The following is a 22,086-nucleotide window of genomic DNA, read 5'->3' on the forward strand; positions in this document are numbered from 1 at the left end:
CCTTTTCTTTTGAGATCAGCTGTGGCTCACTTATAATTGCAGGTGTCAGAGAAAGCACTATAAAAATAAGAATAAGGTTTTGCAAAGAGTTAAGTGATTCAGCAATATATATATTGACACACCTTAAGAAACCACTTTGGCCAGGCAATGTGACACATGCCTGTAATCCCAGCAGTTTGGGAGGCTGAGGCAGGAGGATCACAAGTTCAAAACCAGCCTCAGTAACTTATCAAGACCCTAAGCAACTTATTGACACTGTTGTCTCAAAATTAAAAATAAAAAGAACTGGGAATGTTGCTCAGTGGTTAAGCCCTTGGGTTCAATTTTTGGTTCCAAAAAAGAAAGATATTTTGGATAAATTATATACTTAGATTTGATCTAGACATTGGCATATACACTGAGATATTAGGGCAAGAATTAAAAATACAATAAATGAAGAGCATATAATACCCACCTGCCATGGAATAAGATTTGGTCTTTCCTGTAGTATTTTGTAGTTTGATACCTTGTAATCTATCAGAATTTTATTAATTCCACTTACACAGGCAGCCATCTGGACCTTCTCTAAGCAAGACCCGACTAGTGTACAACTGAAATGATTGATGGGCTCTGGAATTGATTAGTTGCTCTGTGAGACAAATGAAGTGTTTTGGCAGAAAATACCAGAGGTCACTGCTTGTGGTCAGACACAAAAGCCTGTAGAATTTCAAAGAGATGCTTTCATCATTGACTTATAAAGTTTCATTTTTTAAATAATAATTGATTTTGGAAATATTTTTAAAATCTTTCCATTGGTTAGTCTCATCATGAAGAATGTAAGTATAAAAAACTAGAAGTGATAGGTTTTTTTTTATGCTTTAATTTTATATTCTTGGTTAAAATATAAGCTAGAATGACAGTAGCTAAAAACTTGTTGTTTTATACATAAATTGTACTCTAAAATTTTCCTGAAAGAGGTGTGATTAGATAAAAACTGTAATAAAAACTGTTTTATTGTAACTTATAAAATCAGATGTTGTAGTATTCTGCTTAAACAATTTAAGCTTGTTAAACAAAACTTTTAAAAATTTTGTTAGCTATAGGTGGACACTGTACCTTTCATTTTGTTTGTTTATTTTTATATAGTGTTGAGGATAGAACCCAATACCTCATATGTGCTAGGCAAGTGCCCTACCACTGAGCTACAACCCCAGCCCCCAGAAAACTGATTTTAACAAATGTATTTAAAGACTGAAGCTTCAAGAATGTGTGTTAGGACTGGAAGTGTAGTTTAGAGGTAGAGTGCTTGCTGTGAAACTGTGGGTTCCATCCCCAGCACTGTAAAAAAAGAAAGAATATGTGTTAACCATATTTTGGTTTCAAAAACTGAGTATTTGGATTTTTTTTTTTTTTTTTTTTTTTTGCTTTTAACAGGTTAAGTTGTTATGGGACACCACTGTTCCAGTGACACCACTGTCCTTAGCACTAAGAGCATCCCTCCATCTGTTTGGTTGGTGATAATATAATCTTTCCCTATTTCACTGTGTTGCCTCTGATCAACATTGTGTTAACACTTTGGTGATAGGTGATAAATTGGATGACATATGTCTTGTTACATTCTGGTTATTCTTTGAGGACTACACAAGTGTGTATAGGCAAGTGGGCAACTCCCCCTCTAGGATCTGACTGCTCAAAATGAACTTGAGTTATGGATTTATTCAGCCTGTAAAACCTCAGCTGGCATAAATAATTGAGAAAGCAAAGGTTTGTCTGCGATGCATACCTCTGGGACTTATGGATCCTTTCCTCCTCTCTACCTCCCTTTCTTATGAAAATGATCCCAGTTGCACTTCTAGATAATAACACACCAAGCAATTAAAAGCCATGGGTGGCTGGAGAGAGGAAAAAAGGTTTAGTTAATGAGCTTTTCCTCTTCCAGTGCCCATGAGAGCCTCAGGAATGACAAGGCGATTAAAGCAAAGAGATAATTATAGATTATGTGAAAATGGGTCCCTTGGGACAAGCAGGTCTTGACATAAACAGTAACTGTTGTAAGAGTCTCCTGGCTCTCAGATTCACCCTTTTCTAATGTGCTTCATTTAGCTTCTGTGTGCTCAGTGTCATGGTGCCAACCAAGCATACAGGCAAATCCACCTGTTTGCAGATCAACAGCCCTTTCTGAACAAGGGGTCATTCATCAGCTAAAACCATCATCCACTCTTCTTATTCCTTTTTTCTTCTCTTCCTTTTCCCTACATTTTCTCTTTCATCTCTATTCCTTCCAGGTTTTCCTACTGTCCTATGTCTTTATCTGTATACAGTACCTGTGAAGAGCTAGGCACTTGGACTTGTTCACAAAGTGTGATGTGTGTGTACATATAAAGGTACATGTAGTTATGAGGCTGTTAAATCTATTGCAATAATAAGAGGCAGTTTTACAAATAATATGAACAAGGCTCCTTGCCCTCTCATCTCATACTGATTTTCCTTTTACCTTTTGTTTACTTTTCTCAACTCACATTGGCTTTTTTTTCTTTGAAGATCTGATTAATATTGGTTAGATTGATTGACAGTGTTATATCAAGACATGAAAATGACCCTAGCTTATAACATATACTAAATTTTTAAGATAAAAATGACAGCTAACATGTTGATTGTTTATTATATGCTAGTAACCATACTATGTTATATGATACTTCACTTAATCTTCAGAATGACCCTATTTAATGTGGATGTTATTAATATCCCTGTTTTACAGATGAGGAAACAGATTCAGAGAGGTTAGGTTATTTGCCCAAGGTCACATGGTTAGTACCTACCCTTAATTACAGAATTGGTTCTTGAGATGTTTGAGAAATCATTGTTAATTTCTAATCAATGAAGTTAGATTTAGTAGTTGCTATTCCATTACTGTACTGAACATCTTCAATTAAATTTTTAAAACTAAACCCCTTTCTTATTTAGTTTTCTTAAAAATGTGCTTCACAAGCCTGATGGACCTGGTGGTACACATCTGTAATCACAGCTACTTGGGAGGCTGAGACAGGCGAATTCCAAGTTTGAGGTCAGCCTGGGCAACTAGTGAGGCCGTGTCTCAAAATAGAATAGAAAGGGATGGAGGTGGTATAACTGGGTTCAATTCCCAGTACTATTAAAAAAAAAATGGGCTTCACAGGTAAATTAGAGACTGTAGTCTTTCATTTATCACACCACTGGCAGTGATGTTTCTTTGGATTGTTTATTGATTTGAGACTCACCTTAGTGGTTGAGAATGTAACCTAGCTGTATAAAAACTTTTTAGCAGAGGGTTCCCTTGTCTCTACCTCCTCGCCAACACTTGTTTTCATTCATCTTTTTGAAAATAGTCCAACTGACAGGCCTGAAATGATATTTCATTGCGAGGAATAGATTTTGAGCATTTTTCATGTATTTGTTGGCTATTCATCTCTTCTTTTAAGACATGTCTGTTCAGATTCTTTGCCATTTTTAAATTGATCTGTTTTCCTGCTCTTGAGTTTTTTTAGTTCTTTCTATATCTTAGATATTAACTCCTTATCAATGTATGGATTTCTAAACATCCTTTTGTGAGTAGCCCACTCCTTTCTTTTGTCCTCTACTCGTAAAATTTTGAGTTAGGACAGTGGCAGTCAAAAAATCACTCTGTAGTTCCTAAGAAGTTTTAAGATAGCTTCTAAAATTTTTCATTAACACTAAATGATTGCAAAGTATATAATTTCTGATATGGTATGGATAATGCAATTTTTAAAATAAACATTGTTCTAGTGGAATCTAGATAATGTAATGATAATCCATTTTTTAAAATATGTGAACATGTTATTATTAAGGGAAATTGGGCAAAGGGTACTCAGGATCTCTCTATTATTTCTTCCAATTGAGTATTCATTCAGTTATCTCAAAATAAAAAATTGATTCTGATCTTGATTAAAAAGTTGACTGAGTTCTTCAATAGAAGTTTTACATCTCGTTTTTTCATTTCTACATAATTTCATTTTGAAGTAATATATCCCTGCATAGTTTTGTCACACTGTCAGAATTGCTTACAAAAATATGTATGTTAATTGAATTTTTAAGGATTAATTTTGTGATCCAAAAGTTTTAAGATTTATTTTTTATTCAATTTTATAATTACTATTTCTGTACAGTTGATCAAAACAGCATATGTTGTGTTTTATTAAACTTATGTAAATTTTGTTTGTAAGTATTGTTATAATGTTATGTCATCAAATATAAGTAAAAGATGTCTATTCATTCATAAGATGGATAGGGGCGCTGGGGTTGTGGCTCAGTGGTAGAGTACCTAGCATGCGTGAGGCATTGAATTTGAGTCTCAGCATCACATATAAATAAGTGAATAAAATAAGGTCTGTCAACATCTTAAAAAAAAGATGGATGGGACTTTGAAAAACTTCATTGTAAGCACATCTTTTTTTCCCCCTCGTGCAGGGCATCAAACCTAGTCTCATAACATTCTAGGCAAGTGCTGTACCACTGAAGTACACCAGGAGCCTGACTTCTGTATTAGAATGATCAGAGTTCAGCATCAAGTCTGTTTTTTGTTTTATTTCATCTCTTCCATCCTCTGAACTGTTATCGGAGGCTTTCTAACACCAGTTTTTTACCAAAAGTGTACCATGGGTTATTTTCTATCTTGGAGTACTACATAATAATGAGAGGTATGTGCCTTACTTTTATAAAACAAGAGGAGCATGTTTGAGTAGAGGGAATGTGGTAAAGGAGATTGGTGATGAAATATTTACTACAGGAGCTGTTTAAGGTAGATCTGCTTAGGAAAAAAATGCATTCATTCAGAAGTTGAGGAGCTGGAAACTGCTTCACTTAAAAGTATCCATACCTGCATTTCCCTTTAAAGGTCTTTACCCTAGAGCCCTTAGTTTGAAGAATTAATGACATTTTTTGTATTTTTGAGAATATTGGGTGCATTTTTGTGGATACTTTCTTTGGGTTTTCATGCATTCAGTATGTTTATCCATTGTCTATTTACTTGAACAGTATTTTATATCTAATTACAAATGGATTGATAAAAAATATGAATTAAATTGGAATATTTGTTGAATGTAATGTGCTTTTTAATTTTATGAAATAGTAGTTAAATGAGCTGCATGTGGCTTGCCATGAAACAGACTTGAAACATTCTTTTGAGAGGAAAATAGAATTGGTGTAGAAAACGGCGCAGATAACATTTTTAGGAATGGACAGGGCTCTGGACCTCCTGTGACAGGATGGAAAATAGCCACACTTCAACACCATACCTCTTGCCCATGTCTGTCCTTACAGTTCAAAGAATTTCAAAGAAAACCAGCGATTTTTTCCTTGAGGTATATAAAAATGTATTTTTGTCAATTTCAGAAAATGTAGAGTAATATAAAGAAAGATATTTTATCTTTTTCTGTGAGAACATGGAATATCCCTGAGGCCAGGTGGCATTGCTAACATAACTCATACTCATCTGTAGAGAACAAGTATACTTTTCAGACTCACATTCAACAGAGAGGAATCAAGATAACTTAGTAGGACTCATAAGAGAAATAAAGTGAGAAGACTAGAAGGGCATTGACATTTTTATTGTGGCATTTTTATTGTGACATGTTTATATTTCATAATGCTTGGGTTCATTTGCACATATTATTTAAGGTAAGTATTACTGTAGAGGAATAGTTTGCCTTGAAAGACTGTAGTGAGCACCTAACAGGAAAATGGAGTAAGAGAAAGAACTCAATTTGTACAATGTATATAATTTTGTTGGGGGCAAGAGAGGATATGTGGAAAGATATTGTTCCAGATATTTCTCCATTTTGGCCACTGGGTGGTGACACTGTATAAAGACAGCTTGGTTGCTAGTAAATAAAATAGTCAAAATTTGGTTTGGAAGTGAAAATGTGTGTTTAACAACTAAGACTAAGAGTATCCCGTAATTTTTTATATTAACCCATTTACCTTTGTAGCATATTTATGATGATCTCATTTAACTTCTCTTTTTGATATTTAATTTACATGGTGTACCCTACCCTGAGGTATTTTATACTGCCTGTCATATTCAGTGATGATAAACTATATACTGTAAACAGGTATTTAAATAGACGAGTGCCCCTCGTCCTCCAAAAAATTCAAATACGAAGACAAAATAATTGATACAGATGATATGTCTAAGAAATATATTGAAAATATGGTAAGCAAAATAAAAGTATGTTTGCACCGTGTTTACTCCTTTAGTGCTCATAGCATGGATGTATAAGTACATTTGAAAGTTAGGTTCAGAAGGAGGGACCACTCAGAAGGTCCTCTCATCTCTGAATAGCCCTTGCATGTTACTGTGTAGGAACCCACATCCTTAGGATCCTCCTGTTTTCCTTTGTGTGTCACCACCAACTCCCCATTATTTTCAAATTAAACAATTGGTGGGTAGTACATTTTTGTAATGACTTAAAATAACATTGTTCCTTCTCTCATGGTTGAGGTTGTTGCCTCTTGAATTAGAGGGGTCTCTGATAATGGATTGGAGGAAATTAGGTCCCTGTTATTCGCAAATTGGAACTCTAAATGCACTTTTTCATATAAACAGTGTTTTTGTTGGTAATATAGCTGAAGTGGTATTATATGCAGCCCTAATTTTAAAAATCAGACTTCCTTTCTGGGGTTTTGGGTTTAGTTATTCATATTTTCTTTACATAGTAAATGATCTAGAAGTGCATTTTCACTTCTGCAAAACAGGACATTTTCAAATTAAATATGAGTTCTTTCTTGAATCCTGTTTCATTTTCTTAAGCTTGAAGTGGGTTTTTTCTCTTCTGTTCTTTTATAGTCCTATATAAAGACTAGATTCTACATTATGTTAATGGTGGATAGATTTTATCATCCCAGTTATTATACTTTATTTGTGATGAAGGCAAACTTTCTTGCTTAAATTTGTATCTGTTATCAAAAGAATCTTGTTCAGTACCTTATATGTAATAAGTGTGCAATAAAATATCCAGATGCTTAAGAAAGTTTTTAAATTGTTGATGACAAAGTATGTGTTTTATGATAACCACTTATGACAAAATATAACTTTTTATACCACATAAGTTGTTTAAATGAACTTTAAGAATTCAAGTCATAGGAATTTGAGGATTCCTATGACTAGATGTTTTGATATCTGATGAATGGATGTTATGGCCTTGCAGGTTATAAAACATACATAATTTTTAGAACTCAAAATGCATTCTTTTATACCTATCCATAAAATTCAGACCACATATGAGACAGTTTCATTGTAACATTCAAAATTTCTGATCCTTTGAGGAATTTTTGCTGACCCTATTGAGAATCTGATTAAAGCTATTCCCTCACTATCCAAAATCCAGGGGGGGGAAATGCCCATGCAAAGATAATTCTGTATACTATTTTAGAGAGTTCATAGACCTCATGTTAAGAACTTCTCTTTTAGATTCTGGAGTAGAATATAGCAGTCATGACTAGTCAAGGGACAGAGTTCTAGCTCATTTTTACACTTGATAAATGTGGTGCCATTTGGAAGGTCATTTAACCTTTCCTTACCATCTTTTGAATTAAAGATTGAGTGAATTAGCACATGCAATATACTTAGAATAGTACCCTGTACAGAGTATGCTTCCCAGTCTTTGTTCCCAGTCTTTAATTCTGCTCTCACGAAGGATTTCTAAATTTTGTAATACATCCTTTTGTCTAGTTATCTTTAAGAAAATTACTTTCTTATTAAAACATAAGTAACAATCAGTATTCTGTTATCCTGCAAGGCAAATTATAAGCTATGCCCTGATGTTTTGGTACTTTGGTACAGATAGTAGTAAATGAGGGACCAAAACCTGCCATCTCATTGCAGTGCTATAATTGAAAATCTATAATCAGAGGAAATGTGTGCCTCTCAGTTGTAAGAGTAACTGGGAAAAAGGCTCTGAGAAAAATCTTCTTCAAACATTGTTTTGGTATACTAGTGTAATGTGATAAGGCAGATGAAGTTTTCCCCATAATTATAGCTGCTAAGAACTTTATCCTTTTTTGTGGGGGTGGATATATCATATCTATTATAAGTTTTTCTTTATTCAAACTGTTTTATAAAAACAGATTCCTTTAATATCTATGTTAGCAGCAAACAGGTTATGTTAAAAATATGTAACTTTTATATATTGTCCAATAAGACAAATACCTTTTTTTTTTTTTTTTTAAACTCTATTAGGGAAGAAGACAAAAACATATTTGATTACTGCAGGGAAAACAACATTGACCATATAACCAAAGCCATCAAATTGAAAAATATGGATGTGAATACAAAAGATGAAGAGGTATGAAAACCCACCCTCTTTTGATTTCTGATGAATGGATGCTATCATTTTGTAGGGTAATAAAACACACTAGTTTAATTGTTTCTTATACTTTCTTGTTTTGCCCCAATACCTTTTTTTTTTAAATGATGGGCCTTTGAACTACAACTCAAAAGTACATTGTGGTTAAGAGCAAATCAGAATATCTAAATGAATTGATGTCACCCAGTTAAGATACTTTCTGTGTCTATATCCAGGGTATTTCTATCTACATTGCAGTCATGGACAGAAATATGATATAACTTTTTCATTAATAACTTTTGTTTAAGATGCAAGGAGAGACTTTTAGCATGGTAAGTAAAATCTATAGATTATAGCACTCTCATTTATAAATGAGCGGTATTTATAAATAACTCTAACATGTTCTTTCATTATACCGCAAATGGGTATATTGTTCCTTGCTCAATAAATTTATTTCTGATAATCTGTGTCAGAATTTTGATAAATCCAGTCCCTCAAATGCTGACCCACTAGTTAAAGGGACCCTTTAATAAATTATTTTCAGAATATATTCTCAATTTATTTGTTTTATGAATAAAACTATTCACATATTTAGCTCTCAAAGGAGGTATTTGTTAGGAAGAGGATGTGCAGTGATCATAGATAATCTGTCAGATATACAAATAACCAGCCTATTATAGTTAAGAACTCCCTCTGCAGGTTAGTGCTTAATGATATCTCACATTTAGGCAACATATTTCCTATAATATATTGTCAATGGCATCTGGAATTGAAAATGTGAAGTTATAATACTAGAGTAAAGGGGGACCAATAATACTGTTTGTTTTTCACTAAGTAATAAAAAGTCAAGAAAGATGTAGCCAGAGGAAAACAGAAGCCAAATTGTGAAAAAATAATTTCAGGTCTTCTTATTCCAATTAGGATTTTTGCTTTGTGTGTTGGAGGTGGGAGTTGTTTTCTTTTCCTTTTTAAAAAGAAAAATAGGGCTGGGGATATGGCTCAGTTGGTAGAGTGCTTGCCTTGCAAGCATCAAGGCCCTGGGTTCAAACCCCAGCACTGCAAAAAAAAAAAAAAAGAAAAGAATAGAAAAAGAAACCAAATATTGCTTTTCTTGATTTTATTATTTTTAATGCTTATGCTTTAAGATTTTTATAAAATTAATACATATAGTTTTTTAAAAAGTAAATAGTATTATTAGTCTCATAACAAAAAAAGTTCTTTGATTCTAGCTTCCTGAAAGGCAAAAGCTTTCAATTCTTGTGGTTGTTTATCTTGAAATTTGCAAGTATAATTCTAAATAATATGCTTTTGTCTCTTGATTTTTTTCACTTTAGACATTATCAATTTCTTTCTATTTCATGTTTGGATTTACATTTTAATCATTTTTCCCTCTGTCTTTTCTCTGACCTCTTAAATACAGTTGTATCACAACTTTTAATTTTAGCTTTCTGATTGCATCTCTGTTGAATCCATGTTTATATTATCATGACTGTGTAAATATTATTCATTGCTAAGCTGTGGACTGTACCTGTGTATCAGGGAGCATTTACTTCAGCAATAAACAACACTCAACTTTCAGTGGCTTACATCGACAAATATTTATTTCACCCATGTCACCAACTTATTAGATGGGTGACAACATCTCAGATACTCTGATACACTCTTTAGTTCTGCCCTTGTTTATCTTTCTGATATTTCAAAAGGATTTGGGATCAGTTGAGGCTCTACTAGATTCTGATAGCCTGGTTTGGGCTCAGTTCATCTTGCTTTCATTTGTCTTCGCAGTCTGAGCTATAACACACTCTGGGACAGGAGCTGAAGGCAGCCAGCCAGACCCCACAAACACATTTAAAACTTTTGCTTGGAAGTGATGCATATCACATCTACTCACATTCCTTTGAAGAAAACAAGTCATGCTGTCAGGCCCCCCATTATTTTAATGAGAAGTATGTTCTGATTATGGGCAAGAAAGGCAAGAGTGGGAAAAGAATGAATAATTTTATAATTATGAATAATAATATCTACTTGTCATGGTACAACATTGTTTTTCTTAAAGTTAATAATTGCCCTTTTTTGTTTTGTTTGTTTTTACGTTGTTTTAGTCTTCTCTATTTCTGTCATTAACTCTTTCCTCAAATTGCCCAACAGAGCTATAGAACTCTTCTCAGTACATTCAAACACCTCCAGATTGAACCCCACATTTTTCTTAGATACATTCCTTTGGGAATGCTCCTTCCTTCTTTGTCTCTAATCTCTGCTGGTGCCATCTAGGCCTGTTGCATAGATGTTATCCTGGGATTTCTGTTTATCAACCGTCCTAGAAATTCTCTTCTCTCCTTGACTCTATTCTCCTGTTTTCTGGATCCCATATTTTCGTCTTTTATGATTTACTTCCTTACTTTGATGGAGCATCTCCTCTGATAATGCATGCACTTACGCCCATTCTCTCTCTCCCTCCCTCCCTCCCTTCCTCCCTCTCCCTCCCTCCCTCCTTCTTCCTCTCTCTCCCTCCCTCTCCCTCTCTCCCTCCCTCCCTCCCTCCCTCCCTCCTTCTTCCTCTCTCTCCCTCCCTCCTATTGTTTATTTCCCTGTTTGGGTGGAACATTTCTTCAAGTAGTTTCTTGAAAAAAAGATAAGTGTTTATAGATGATTTTTTTAAATGTCCCTATCAGTGTTTTTGGCCTATGCCACATCCTCACTAAATTTGATGAATTAATGAATGTTGGAAAGAATGAATAGATAGAAGCAGTACAGTGTAACAACAGTGAAAGCTGGACTACATGGATCCAAGTCCTAGCACTGTCACTTTCTGGGTATGTGATCTTTGTCAAATTTACTCTGTGTCTTAGTTTCCTAAATGTGTAATATGGAAATAATTGTACTTGACTCAGGATTGTTTTGAGAATCAGTAAGTTAATATAAAAAGCTTGTAAATAGTACTTGATATACACATAGTAAGCATGCAGTAAATTTCTTTGATATTCTTAATATGAGTGAAGAATATAATGAAGAGCCAGCCATAGTGGTGTATACCTGTAATCCCATCAGCTCAGTAGACTGAGGCAAGAGGATAACAAGTTCAAAGCCAATCTCAGCAACTTAGTGAGGTGCTGAGCAACTCAGTGAGACCCTGTCTCTAAATAAAATATAAAAAAAGGACTGAGAATGTGGCTCAGAGGTTAAGTGCCCCTAGGTTCAATCCCCAGTACAAAATACACACACACACACACACACACACACACACACACATACACATACACACATATAATGAAGAAATGAATAAAGAAACCACTTAACTTTTCAAGGTCAGTCTTTTCACTGGTACATATCATGTATGTACCGTATAACCCCAATTAATACTTCTTTCTTTCAGATAACAAATAATACTTAACGTAGTGTGTATTGTATTTTACAGAGCACTTTTACTTCTTACCATGTTATGTTCACAGTAATCCTCTAAGATAGATATTATGCTCATCTTGCAGACAGAAACTGCCATTCAGAGATGTACATTTACCTTCTCAGACACATATACCTACTAAGGGGAAATGTGGGCTGGGAGAGGAGCATTCTCATCATTGGATTTAAAAAAAAAAAAAAAAAGGATAATCCATTTTCATTTGACCTGCTTTATTTTATGCTCTGATTTACAAAAAATTCTTTTATAAAATAGTACTAAAAGTCAAATCCATATGTGACCTCTGCAAAGATCATTGGATGGATAGCAGTGATAATAATAAAATAAGTGTCTAGAACACAAATAGCTTACACTAACACAGTTCTTTTGTGAAAATAAAAGGAAAACTTGGAAAATATATGCCATTTACTATTTTGATGTAGTACAGCTTCCAAGCTCTTGAGTTTGTTGCCCATGCAGCCACCTTTACCCCCAACCTGCCAGAACATTGTGTTTCCATGAACAGATGAAGTGCTTACACATTCATAGACTGAGACGCCAAGAATTCAGTTGGGTTCTCTCATTGCTCCAAGCAGATTTCTGTCCTCTCAGCCATGAAAACTCAGGCTGAGCTTTGAATACTGATGGCAAACCCTTTTATTATTAATCAGGGATTTGTATGAATTAATTTAAGGTCATAAGGGAGATGGGAGCTTAAAATTAGAATCAAACTTAACATCCTAAATAAAATAAACGGTACTGCTTTGTGACATTTAAAAGGTCTAACAGATAAAATAATTTGGTATGCCAAATTTGGTGATGGACTAAATGTATGTGACCTCAGAATGAAGTATCTAGCCAAATACTTCTTGTCCCTTATCGGTAGGAAGACATTTTCTTGTTATAAAAGTCGGAAGACAGTTTGAGTTTTGAAAGGACATCCAGCTCTGTGTGTTTATCTGGTATTCGAATTTTGAGATATTTCCCTCCTGATTGCCTAGTATTCTTTAAGATGACATGTTTTTACATAAAATGTTTATCCAGTAGATTCAACAAATTTTACCTTTGCCCCTTGCATGACTAAAAGTTACATTTAATGCTTTTGAAGTTTTCTGTGAGCACACAAAGAAGTTTAATTATAGTCATAAAATGATGAATGCATTCCCATATACTGAAATAAGCACAATAAATTATTAGATTATTGTAATGAATTTGTAAGTTATAAATTATTGTTACCTGAAATGCAAGTATTTGACTCTGTTATAGTATATGAACTGTCTTTTAAATAAAATGTTTTGTATCTCATAATTAAATTATTTGATTATGTATAAGTGTAGTTTCTCATGTATGCCTTTTATTCATGTTTTAATTGCTACAAGTATAGTAAAGGCTATGTTTCTTTTCTTTTGCCGCATTATAGATCAAACCCAGGAAGCACTCTACCACTAAGGTACATCCCCAACCCAAGACATAATATTTCTAATTTGAGAATTTTACATGTTTCCCACTGATATAATAAATAGGACATTGTATATTTTGCTTAAGGGGGGAAGATTTCTTAGTTACACTTACCATTTGGGATGTTATTAATATATCAGATGTTTCAGGGTCCAAGTGGTGTTATATGTACTGACTTTGTATTTAAATTACAACTTTTATTACATTTTTAACCATTTTCAAAATGCTCGGAAATTGAGATAGAGGCTATGAAGAGATACTGAGGGTAGAGAATATGAAAAGGGCAAGCGATCTTAAAGTCTGTTTAATTTTTAAAATACTGGTTCAGTTTTTAACTTCAAGCCATATTAATTCAGCTTTTCTTCACACATGCCAAATATTTATGATTCTTTCAAGACAATATTAAAGGGGGAAGGGATGATATAAGTAATTTTCAAAGTATATTTAAGATGAGTAGAATATTTCTTATCAAACAGCAAGCACAAATTATGTCTGCATAATTCTTGTCACACATTATTTCTCAGATTAGTCATATATAACAGACACTAAATACATGCTTATTGATGATATTTAAATAGTAATTTAAACCTTTATGGTAATTTTAAGTTGTCTTAGAACAAATGTAGCAATGTGTTATTTTAACAAAACTGATGACATTCTGGTGCAACGTAAGGCCCGGCAAAGTATTCACAGTTCGTTGGTTTCCCATAGATTTGAATGCCCCCCTCTTTGATTGAGATAGCTTTTTTCTTTTTCCTTTTTTTTGTTTTCCCAGAAGTAGTGGGGACTGAACCCTGGGGTACTCTACCACCAAGCCACAACCCCAGTCCTTTTAAAATTTTGATATAGCATTTCACCAGGCTGCAGAGGCTGGGCTCAAACTTAGAGTCCTCCTGCCTCAGCCTCTCCAGTGTACCACCTTTCCGGACTGAGCTGCTTCTTTAATTAAATTCTTTCATTTCTATCTTTTGAAGTCATATTGTTATCTTTAGCTATTTTTCATGTGTGTTGATGGTTTTAAATATTTTGAAGGAGGTCACCTTTCTTTTGACTGCCTTTCCCCTCTTGCTTTGTTTTAAATCTGGAGCTCTTGAGAATACAGTTTGCACATTTTTGACTTGAGAAGCTGCTGCAAACTCTCATGAAACTCACAATATTCAGTTATAGAGAAGCAAAAGATTTAAGAGTCAGGGTTAGTATACCAAGGTTAAATTTCTGCTTTTATTTAAGATATGAAAAAGGAAGAAAAAAATCTATCCTCAAGTAACTTTCTACATTACAGTGTATGTTATTTTGCATATATAATTAAGGTGTTAATTTGAAGAATATTTGTTTATTTGTACTAGTGATTAAAAAATGCATTACAAACTGTCTATGCTCCTTTGCATTGAGGCAGACAACAACATTTAAAATTGAGACTATGGTCAAACTTTACATCAGAAATTCACGTTATTACAAAATCAGAAGACAGTGAATGTAGTTTAAATTTCATGAGCTTTGGCAACTTATTTTTTGTTTTCCAAATTGTAGTAAAATGTATGTGACAAAATTTACCATTTTAATCATTTGTAAGTATCCTTGTCTGTGTCAGTAGGTCCCTTTGACTTTGCTGTGCAGCAGTCACCGTCATCCAGCTCCAGAACTTCATCTTCCCAACTGAAACATTACACACTGACTTTCCCTTCTCCCTTCCCCCAGCCCCTGGCAGCCACCATTGTACTTTCTATTTCTATGAATTTGACGGTTCTACAAACCTTATCTGAGTGGAATCACACAATATTTGTTCTTATTTGACTGGTTTATTGCCCTTAATGTTTTCAAGCTGTATCCACATGGTAGCATGGGTCAGAATTTTCTTCCTTTTAAAACTGAATAGTCTATTTTATGTGTTTACTACATTTTGTTTATTCAAATATCCATCAGGAGATACTTGATGTGCTTTCAACTTTTGGCTTTTGTGAGTAATAAGTCTGTGTAAATGGATGTACAAATTTTTGTTTGGTTTCCTCCAACAATTGATTATGAAAACATGTTAAGTGTACATTTTTCATTGAACATCTGTATTCCTACCACCTAGATTCTACCATAATATTTCACTATATTGTCTTTATTGATACCTAGATCCATCAATCCATGTTGGTTTTTGATGCATTTTAGAGTGCAGAGGTGCTTCAGTATGCATATTATTAACTAGAATTCAGGATTAGTTTATTTTTTCCTCTAAAATTATATACAGTGAAATCCACAAATTTGAAGTGCACACTCAGTGAATTTTGACAAATGCACATACATGTAATTGAAGCTCCTGTCAAGATCTAGAACTTGCCTATAACCCCATAAAGTTCCCTCATGTGCCTTCTCAGCCAGTCCTTTCTTATAATTCCAAAAAAGATATCACTGTTATATTAGCATAGGTTAATTTTGCTCATAGATCTTTCTGAAAATGGAATGATACATATATGTTCTTCTGTGTAAGGCTTCTTTCATTCAGCATAGTGGTTCTGAGATTCATCCATATTGTATTGATATACATATCAATCATATTGATTCATCCTTATTGGTACTGACTTCCTTTTTATTTCTAAGTAATGTGTAAATAGGCCACAACTCATTTGTCCATTAAAATGGATATGGCTTTTTTCACTGCCCTTTATTGTTATTAATAGTTTTCATTAGGACAAAAATAACATCTTTCTTGTTTATTCCTTAACATAGCTTAGTGAATGCTTGTGAAGGAATTTTTTGAAGTAGTTTTAAAAAATCTCAGTTTCCCTGACAGTTTAGCAATACCAGCTCTCCTTATTCTACATCACCAGTGAAAGAGATAAATAGTTGTCTGTCAGTTTATTCATTAATTTATTTATCCATACATACAGTGCTGGGGATCAAATCCAAGGTCTCAACCACTGAACTTTACTTCTCTCCCCTAGTTTTCCTTTTAATGCTGATAAATTATTCCACAAACAGTCAGTGACTTCTATGTCAGGTTTATCTTCAGATCTTATGCTTTTTCCTAATCTTCCTCCTAATGTTTTATGCAATATTAGCACTTGACTGTGGAGAGGGACATGGAAATAGGAGGCATTTGTAGTTTCTGGTTGTTGAAGGTGGGGGACTTCTCACAGTGCCAACTGCTATTAATAGCAGCAGCAAAGAATAGAAGTGAGGGTAAGATAGAGAAGACACAGACATTATAGGTTATTGGCATCTGAAGTCAGTCCTTACTACAGTTGTAAATGGAAACCCATATTTTTTGCAGAGAAAATTTCAGATAAATCTGTTGGCACTGTTTAATTGCTAATTAGACAGGTATCCTACCATATGTCTTTGATAAAATGGCAACTCTCAAAAATTTAAATATGCCACTTTTGCCATGTTTTTATCTACTGTATATCTGATATTTATGCTTTATATCTGATCTCAAAATACCATAGGAACATGAAAATTCATTTTATAATAGAATCTCTTTTCATTTAATTTTGCAATATCCAGGAGAAAAATCTAATATAAAAAATTCTACATGGTTGAAGGACAGGTAATTAAGGATATCAAAGAAGCATTTAAAATATTAAGATCCACTCTGTATTTTCCAGAAGGCTTGAAAGTAATACCACTTAATAGGTTACTTGCTATTCTGCACTTTCAAAGCACTTTAGAGTCATTCATCTGTCTGAAGTAGGACAGTATTAACACCATTGGTTAATAGATGAGAACTCTCTCCCATTCCCATCCCAGATTTTCCTGTATTTGAATTCCAGAATTTATCCAGAGCTCTACTAATAGGACCTGTAGTCTTTTGGTGGCCTAATAGACTGCCATCTTCTAAATATTTCTGGATGTTTTTCCACAAGAGTTTTAAAATCTAGGGACAAAGAAATGTCATGTTTTGGGACAGTAGTAAAAATATATTTACTTTGAAATGTGTAATTATATTACACATAGAAAAAGGTAAAACAATTATGTATAATTAGGTAAAATATTTCAAAATGTAGATAAAGTCTTAAAGCAAATATAGCTTTAATGTGTGCCTAATCCATGGTTCTCTGGAGAAGAGATCATGGACTCTTGAACCCAAAGTAATTTAAGTCATTACATTGTATTGGCCTAGGTGTGCTCGTAGTTAACAAAGAGAAAGTAACCATGAGTATTTATTTCCTGAGTTTGCCAAAATTAGTTATGAGGATAGCAGTTCCATAAATTATTGGTTATTTTATTACTTGAACAATAATATTAAATTAGAGCATGTTTTCAGAAATTTTATAATTTCAAGAAATAAAGAGTATGGACACTTGGTTATGCTGATCTTTGTTTACTTACATGTAGAGCATCATGGTGCAAAAATTCCCAAACCTGGTTTGTTTTATTTTTATTTATCAGTATGTTTAATTTTACTTTTATTTTTGAGCTTTTTAATGCTACAAAAATATTAATCATTAGGTGGCCTTAATGTAGATATCTTCAGCACTTGTACAGAAAGTCATTGTCAGAGAATTCATTCTAATTCAAGGTTAATTAGTGTACCATTAAAATAATGTGTTACAAAAATTAATTGCATTATAGGTCAAAACATGTGTTAAAAAGCATGGTATAGATGTCTGAGAGCACCTCATCCTCTTAAAACATTGCTGTACGTGTGTCACCCTTCTGGAAAGTACATCCAAAGTGGAAATCACTGCTGAGGTCCAGTCATAGGTGTTTCCCTAAAGTAAATTTTTGGCACCACATATGGCAAATTTAAAATATAACTCCCATTAACAGTAAAATGTGTTGCTTGTCTGCTTTCCCATTCAAACAGCTAAGGATTTATATTTTAGAATTAGTTGATGTAACCCTTTTGAGTCAAACTTAAAGAAAAATGAAGAACCTGGTTGAGAAGTAAAAATTGTATGCACTTCTTGTGATAAAAGTACTAGATATATTAATACTCTTCCTACTCAACTATTAGGTAGTTCTGATACATATGCTACATAAGTATCTGAAACACCATCTTAATTATGTAGTAGTTCTTATTAATAGTTTAACTTAATTGCCATAATATGTATACTTACGATTAGAACTATACAATGATAGATTTTGAAATTTTATCCAGTTCTTTTAATACAGAAGCTGTGTAACATTTACATTTAACTGTAGAATGTTTCATACACTGGTATTCATTCAGTCTCATTAAAATATCTAGCCTTGTAGAGAATTTTAAAATCAGTGTCCTAATAACAGCAGGTCAGTACACATTGGAGCTACAGAAATTTTAACATAGGAAGTGTTGCTCTAGCACTCAACAGTACTTTTTTTTTTTCTCTTCAACTGGGCTTTTTGGAATTCTTTTCTTTAAAAAAAAGTCTTTTACTACAACAACAAATTGTGAATGATTTGGCCATATTTCATTTTTTAAATATTTTCAAAAATTTTTATTTCCCTCCCTTTTAGCCTAATGGAAAACAGATATTTACAGGTAAATAAAAGCAACCCAAGAAAATAAAAGGGGAAAAAAAAGGCCCATTTGTAAAGAGGAAGTTGTCCTATGCTGTTTTTTTGTTTCAACAATAGTTTCTGGTTTAATTAGTTGAACTAATAGGTGTATGAAGGGTGTCTGAATGATAGGAAGAGCAGAGGCAGGTTTAAAAACACCTTCTCGAGGTATTTTAAAGCCATGCTCATCCCAGCAATATCTATTTAAATCTTTCCTACAATGACATGAAGTGGGGATCTCATCTTCATGTGGAAGAACTGTCCATTCTTTATAAATGCAAGCATCATCACCACCCTCAAAAAGTAGTCTGTCAGGTCGTACATCCCTCTTCAGAAGAGCCCTGGCTCTATGGGTTTTGTTTATTCTTTGAGCCTAGTAGCTTCTTTGTCAGGTAGAGTAAGATTTTCTGACAGAATATAGAAGTAACACATTAATAGTAGCTGTGAGCATGTGGGTTAAAATTAACGTCATATTTAGTGGTTTGTAGTTATTCTGTTTTAAATTGCCTTTCTCGGGCAACCATTGATAATAGACACTTATAGACTGTACCAGGATTTTTCAGATATTTCAGAGTATACATTTGCAATTTTAAGGGGCAGTGATTAATCTTACTTTTTAAAGACTAAACTAATGGAAATTGACATATGGTACATTTAGATTATAATTTCTACCTAGGTTTAAGTACCCATTTTTTTATTCATCAGATTTCTTTCGCCAGAAGAAATGAACGTAATAATTTAATAAAACTATATTAATTAAAAACCTGAAAATTTACAAAGCATTTTCTTTGCAGTTCATTCATTGAACAAATATTCTTGATATAATCATTATTGTTTTTCTTATTTACATTCTATAGGTGAGGAAACTGATTAGGTTGAAAAAAATCAGCAGACTGATGTGTATGGATCCAGAAGCAGAACTTAGAGATTCCAGTTGATTACCTATTGCTTTTGTCATAGTGCATTTTTACATTAATCATTCTTCAAATATTTAACCTATAGCTTACAAATGTATTTATCTTTCTTAAACTATTATATGTTTTATATGGCCCCAAAACTGGATTAATTCATTTGTCTTTCTGTGTTTTTAGGGCAGAGCTCTACTCCATTGGGCATGTGATCGAGGACATAAGGAATTAGTCTCAGTCTTACTACACTGTAAAGCTGACATTAATTGTCAGGTAAGAGTGATAAAGAAGGACTTTTCTTTTAAAGTTGAATTAAAATTCACAACAAAATTAGGAGATGAACTTTTTAAAGCCTGCAGTACAGTGGCACTTACTGTGTATCACAATGTTGCACAGCATCACTGCTGTTCAGTTCCATAACATCGTCCTCCCTGCAGAAGGAATCCCTCTTCCTAAGCTGTCACCTATTTTCTCCAGGTCCCAGACCTTGGCAACCCTTAATCTGCTTTTCTTTTTCTATGGATTTGCCTATTCCAGTTATTTCATGTAGATGGAATCATGAACTATGTGGTCATGAAATATCCTATGTGGATCTCTCTCTCAGCACAGTATTTTCAATGTTGTAGCATATAACAATACTATCAATTGTATGGATATCACCCATTTTGTTTATCCATTTATCAGCTGATGGGCTATTAGGTCATTTCCACCTTTTCACAATTGTGAGTAGTGCTGCTGTAAATATTTCTTTATTTTGTTTGTTTTAGCACCCATGTTTAGTTCTTTTGGTTATTTACCTAGTTAATTGCAGGTCATGAGTTAATTTGATGTTTAACTTTTTTAAGAACCTTGCAAGTGTTTTCTGTAGGAACTACACCATTTTACATTCCCACCAGCAATGTACGATGCTTTCAAGTTCACTGTATCCTCACCACGACTTGTTATTTCCCTTTTAAATAGCCATCCAAGTGGGCATGAAGTTGTAACTCATCGTGGTATGATTTTGAATTTCCTTTCCTTAATTATGAACATTGTTGTGTTTTCATGTACCATTTATATATTTTCTTTGGATAAATGTATATTCCAATTTTTGCTCATTTTTAAAGTGACTCATTTGTCTTTGTTGTTGAGTTTTAGGAGTTCTTGATATACTCTAGATATTAGATTCTTGTCAGATATGATTTACAGATATTTTCTCTAGGTTTTCTCTTCATTTTCTTGATAGCGTCCAGGAATAGACAAGTTTTTAATTTTGATAAAATCTAATTTATCAGCTTTTTTTCTTGAGTTTATGGTGTCATACCTTAGAAATCATCACCACATCCAAGATTGTTAAGGTATACCCCATGTTTTCCTTTGTTTCCTTATTATAACAAAATATATGTAAGATTTACCATTTTAATCATTTTGAGTGTACAGTTCAGTAACATGAGGTACATTCACATTGGGTGGACATCACCATCATTCATCTCTAGAACATTTTCTTCTTCGCCAGCTGACTCTCTAAATGCAAACTCCCCAGGCCCCTTTCTCTCAGCCCCCAGCAAAGGATCACGCTACTTTGTAGCTCTCTGGATTTGGACTTCTCTGGGTGCTTTATATAAGTGAACTCATAAATGATAATTGTCCCATCTTGACTGGCATTATTCACTTAACATCTTCAAGGTTCATCAAGGTAGCATGTTTTAGACTTTTCTTCCTTTTAAAGTTAAATAATGTTCTGTTGGTTGTAGTTTCCATATTTTGTTTACTGAAATAGCCATCAATGGATACTTTTGCATTCACCTTTTGCTAATGTGAACAATGACTGCTGTGAACGTGGGTGTACAAATGTTGGTTCAAGTCCTTGCTTTCACCGTATATGCACAGAAGTAGAATTGCCATGTCATACAATGATTCTGTTTAATTTTTTTGAGGACTTGCCATACTGTTCCCCAAGCCGCTGTACCATTTTCTGTTCCCACCGGTAATACATTAGTGTTCCAATTTTTCCACATTGTGTAAATACTTACTTTCTGTGTCTTTGGTATTAGTGAGCCCAGTAACTGATTTGGATTCCTTTTGTTTTGTTTTCCTGCCTAATTGCTCTGGATAGACCTGCCAGTACTATAGTTGAGTAGAACTGGGATGGGTGGGAGGGACATCCTTGTTTTATTCCAGAAGTTTGGTTTTTTCGGTTTAGTATGTTAGGTATTAAATGTTTTACACAGTATTCATTGACATATATATATCCATTCCACTCTAGTCTCCCAGGCCTTGTGTTCCTGCTCTGGATCCTACTAGTTCTAAAATTTTCAGTTCTAACTATTCTTCCCATTCATTCCACTCTGAATCTCTTATTTGACCTATGGATTTGTCTGTCCCTTGACTGATGCACTATTAGTCCTTTTTCCATTGCTATGACAAAATACCCAAGGCTTATTTAAAAAAAGAAAAAAAAAGAGATTTATTTAGCTCACAGTTTTGGAAGTTGAAAGTCCAAATAGCATGGAACCAGCTTTGTTGAGGGACCCTGGCCACCTCACATCATGGTGGA

General features: G+C 33.7%; 1 protein-coding gene across 2 annotated transcripts in view; it reads left to right on the plus strand.

Annotated features, from left to right (window-relative positions):
* Positions 1-22,086, plus strand: part of Acbd6 (acyl-CoA binding domain containing 6) — a 149,823-nt gene that overhangs the window by 49,447 nt on the left and 78,290 nt on the right. Inside the window, exons 5-7 of one of the 2 annotated variants that reach the window (XM_047521479.1) lie at positions 8,213-8,318; positions 13,136-13,165; positions 19,734-19,823. In XM_047521479.1, the coding sequence (XP_047377435.1) occupies positions 8,213-8,318; positions 13,136-13,165; positions 19,734-19,823 (226 nt within the window). The remainder of the gene's footprint in view (positions 1-8,212; positions 8,319-13,135; positions 13,166-19,733; positions 19,824-22,086) is intronic. The other variant, XM_047521480.1, reaches the window with a different exon arrangement.

This window comes from Sciurus carolinensis, chromosome 12, assembly GCF_902686445.1.
Source record: "Sciurus carolinensis chromosome 12, mSciCar1.2, whole genome shotgun sequence".
NCBI classification, from domain to species: Eukaryota; Metazoa; Chordata; class Mammalia; order Rodentia; family Sciuridae; genus Sciurus; species Sciurus carolinensis.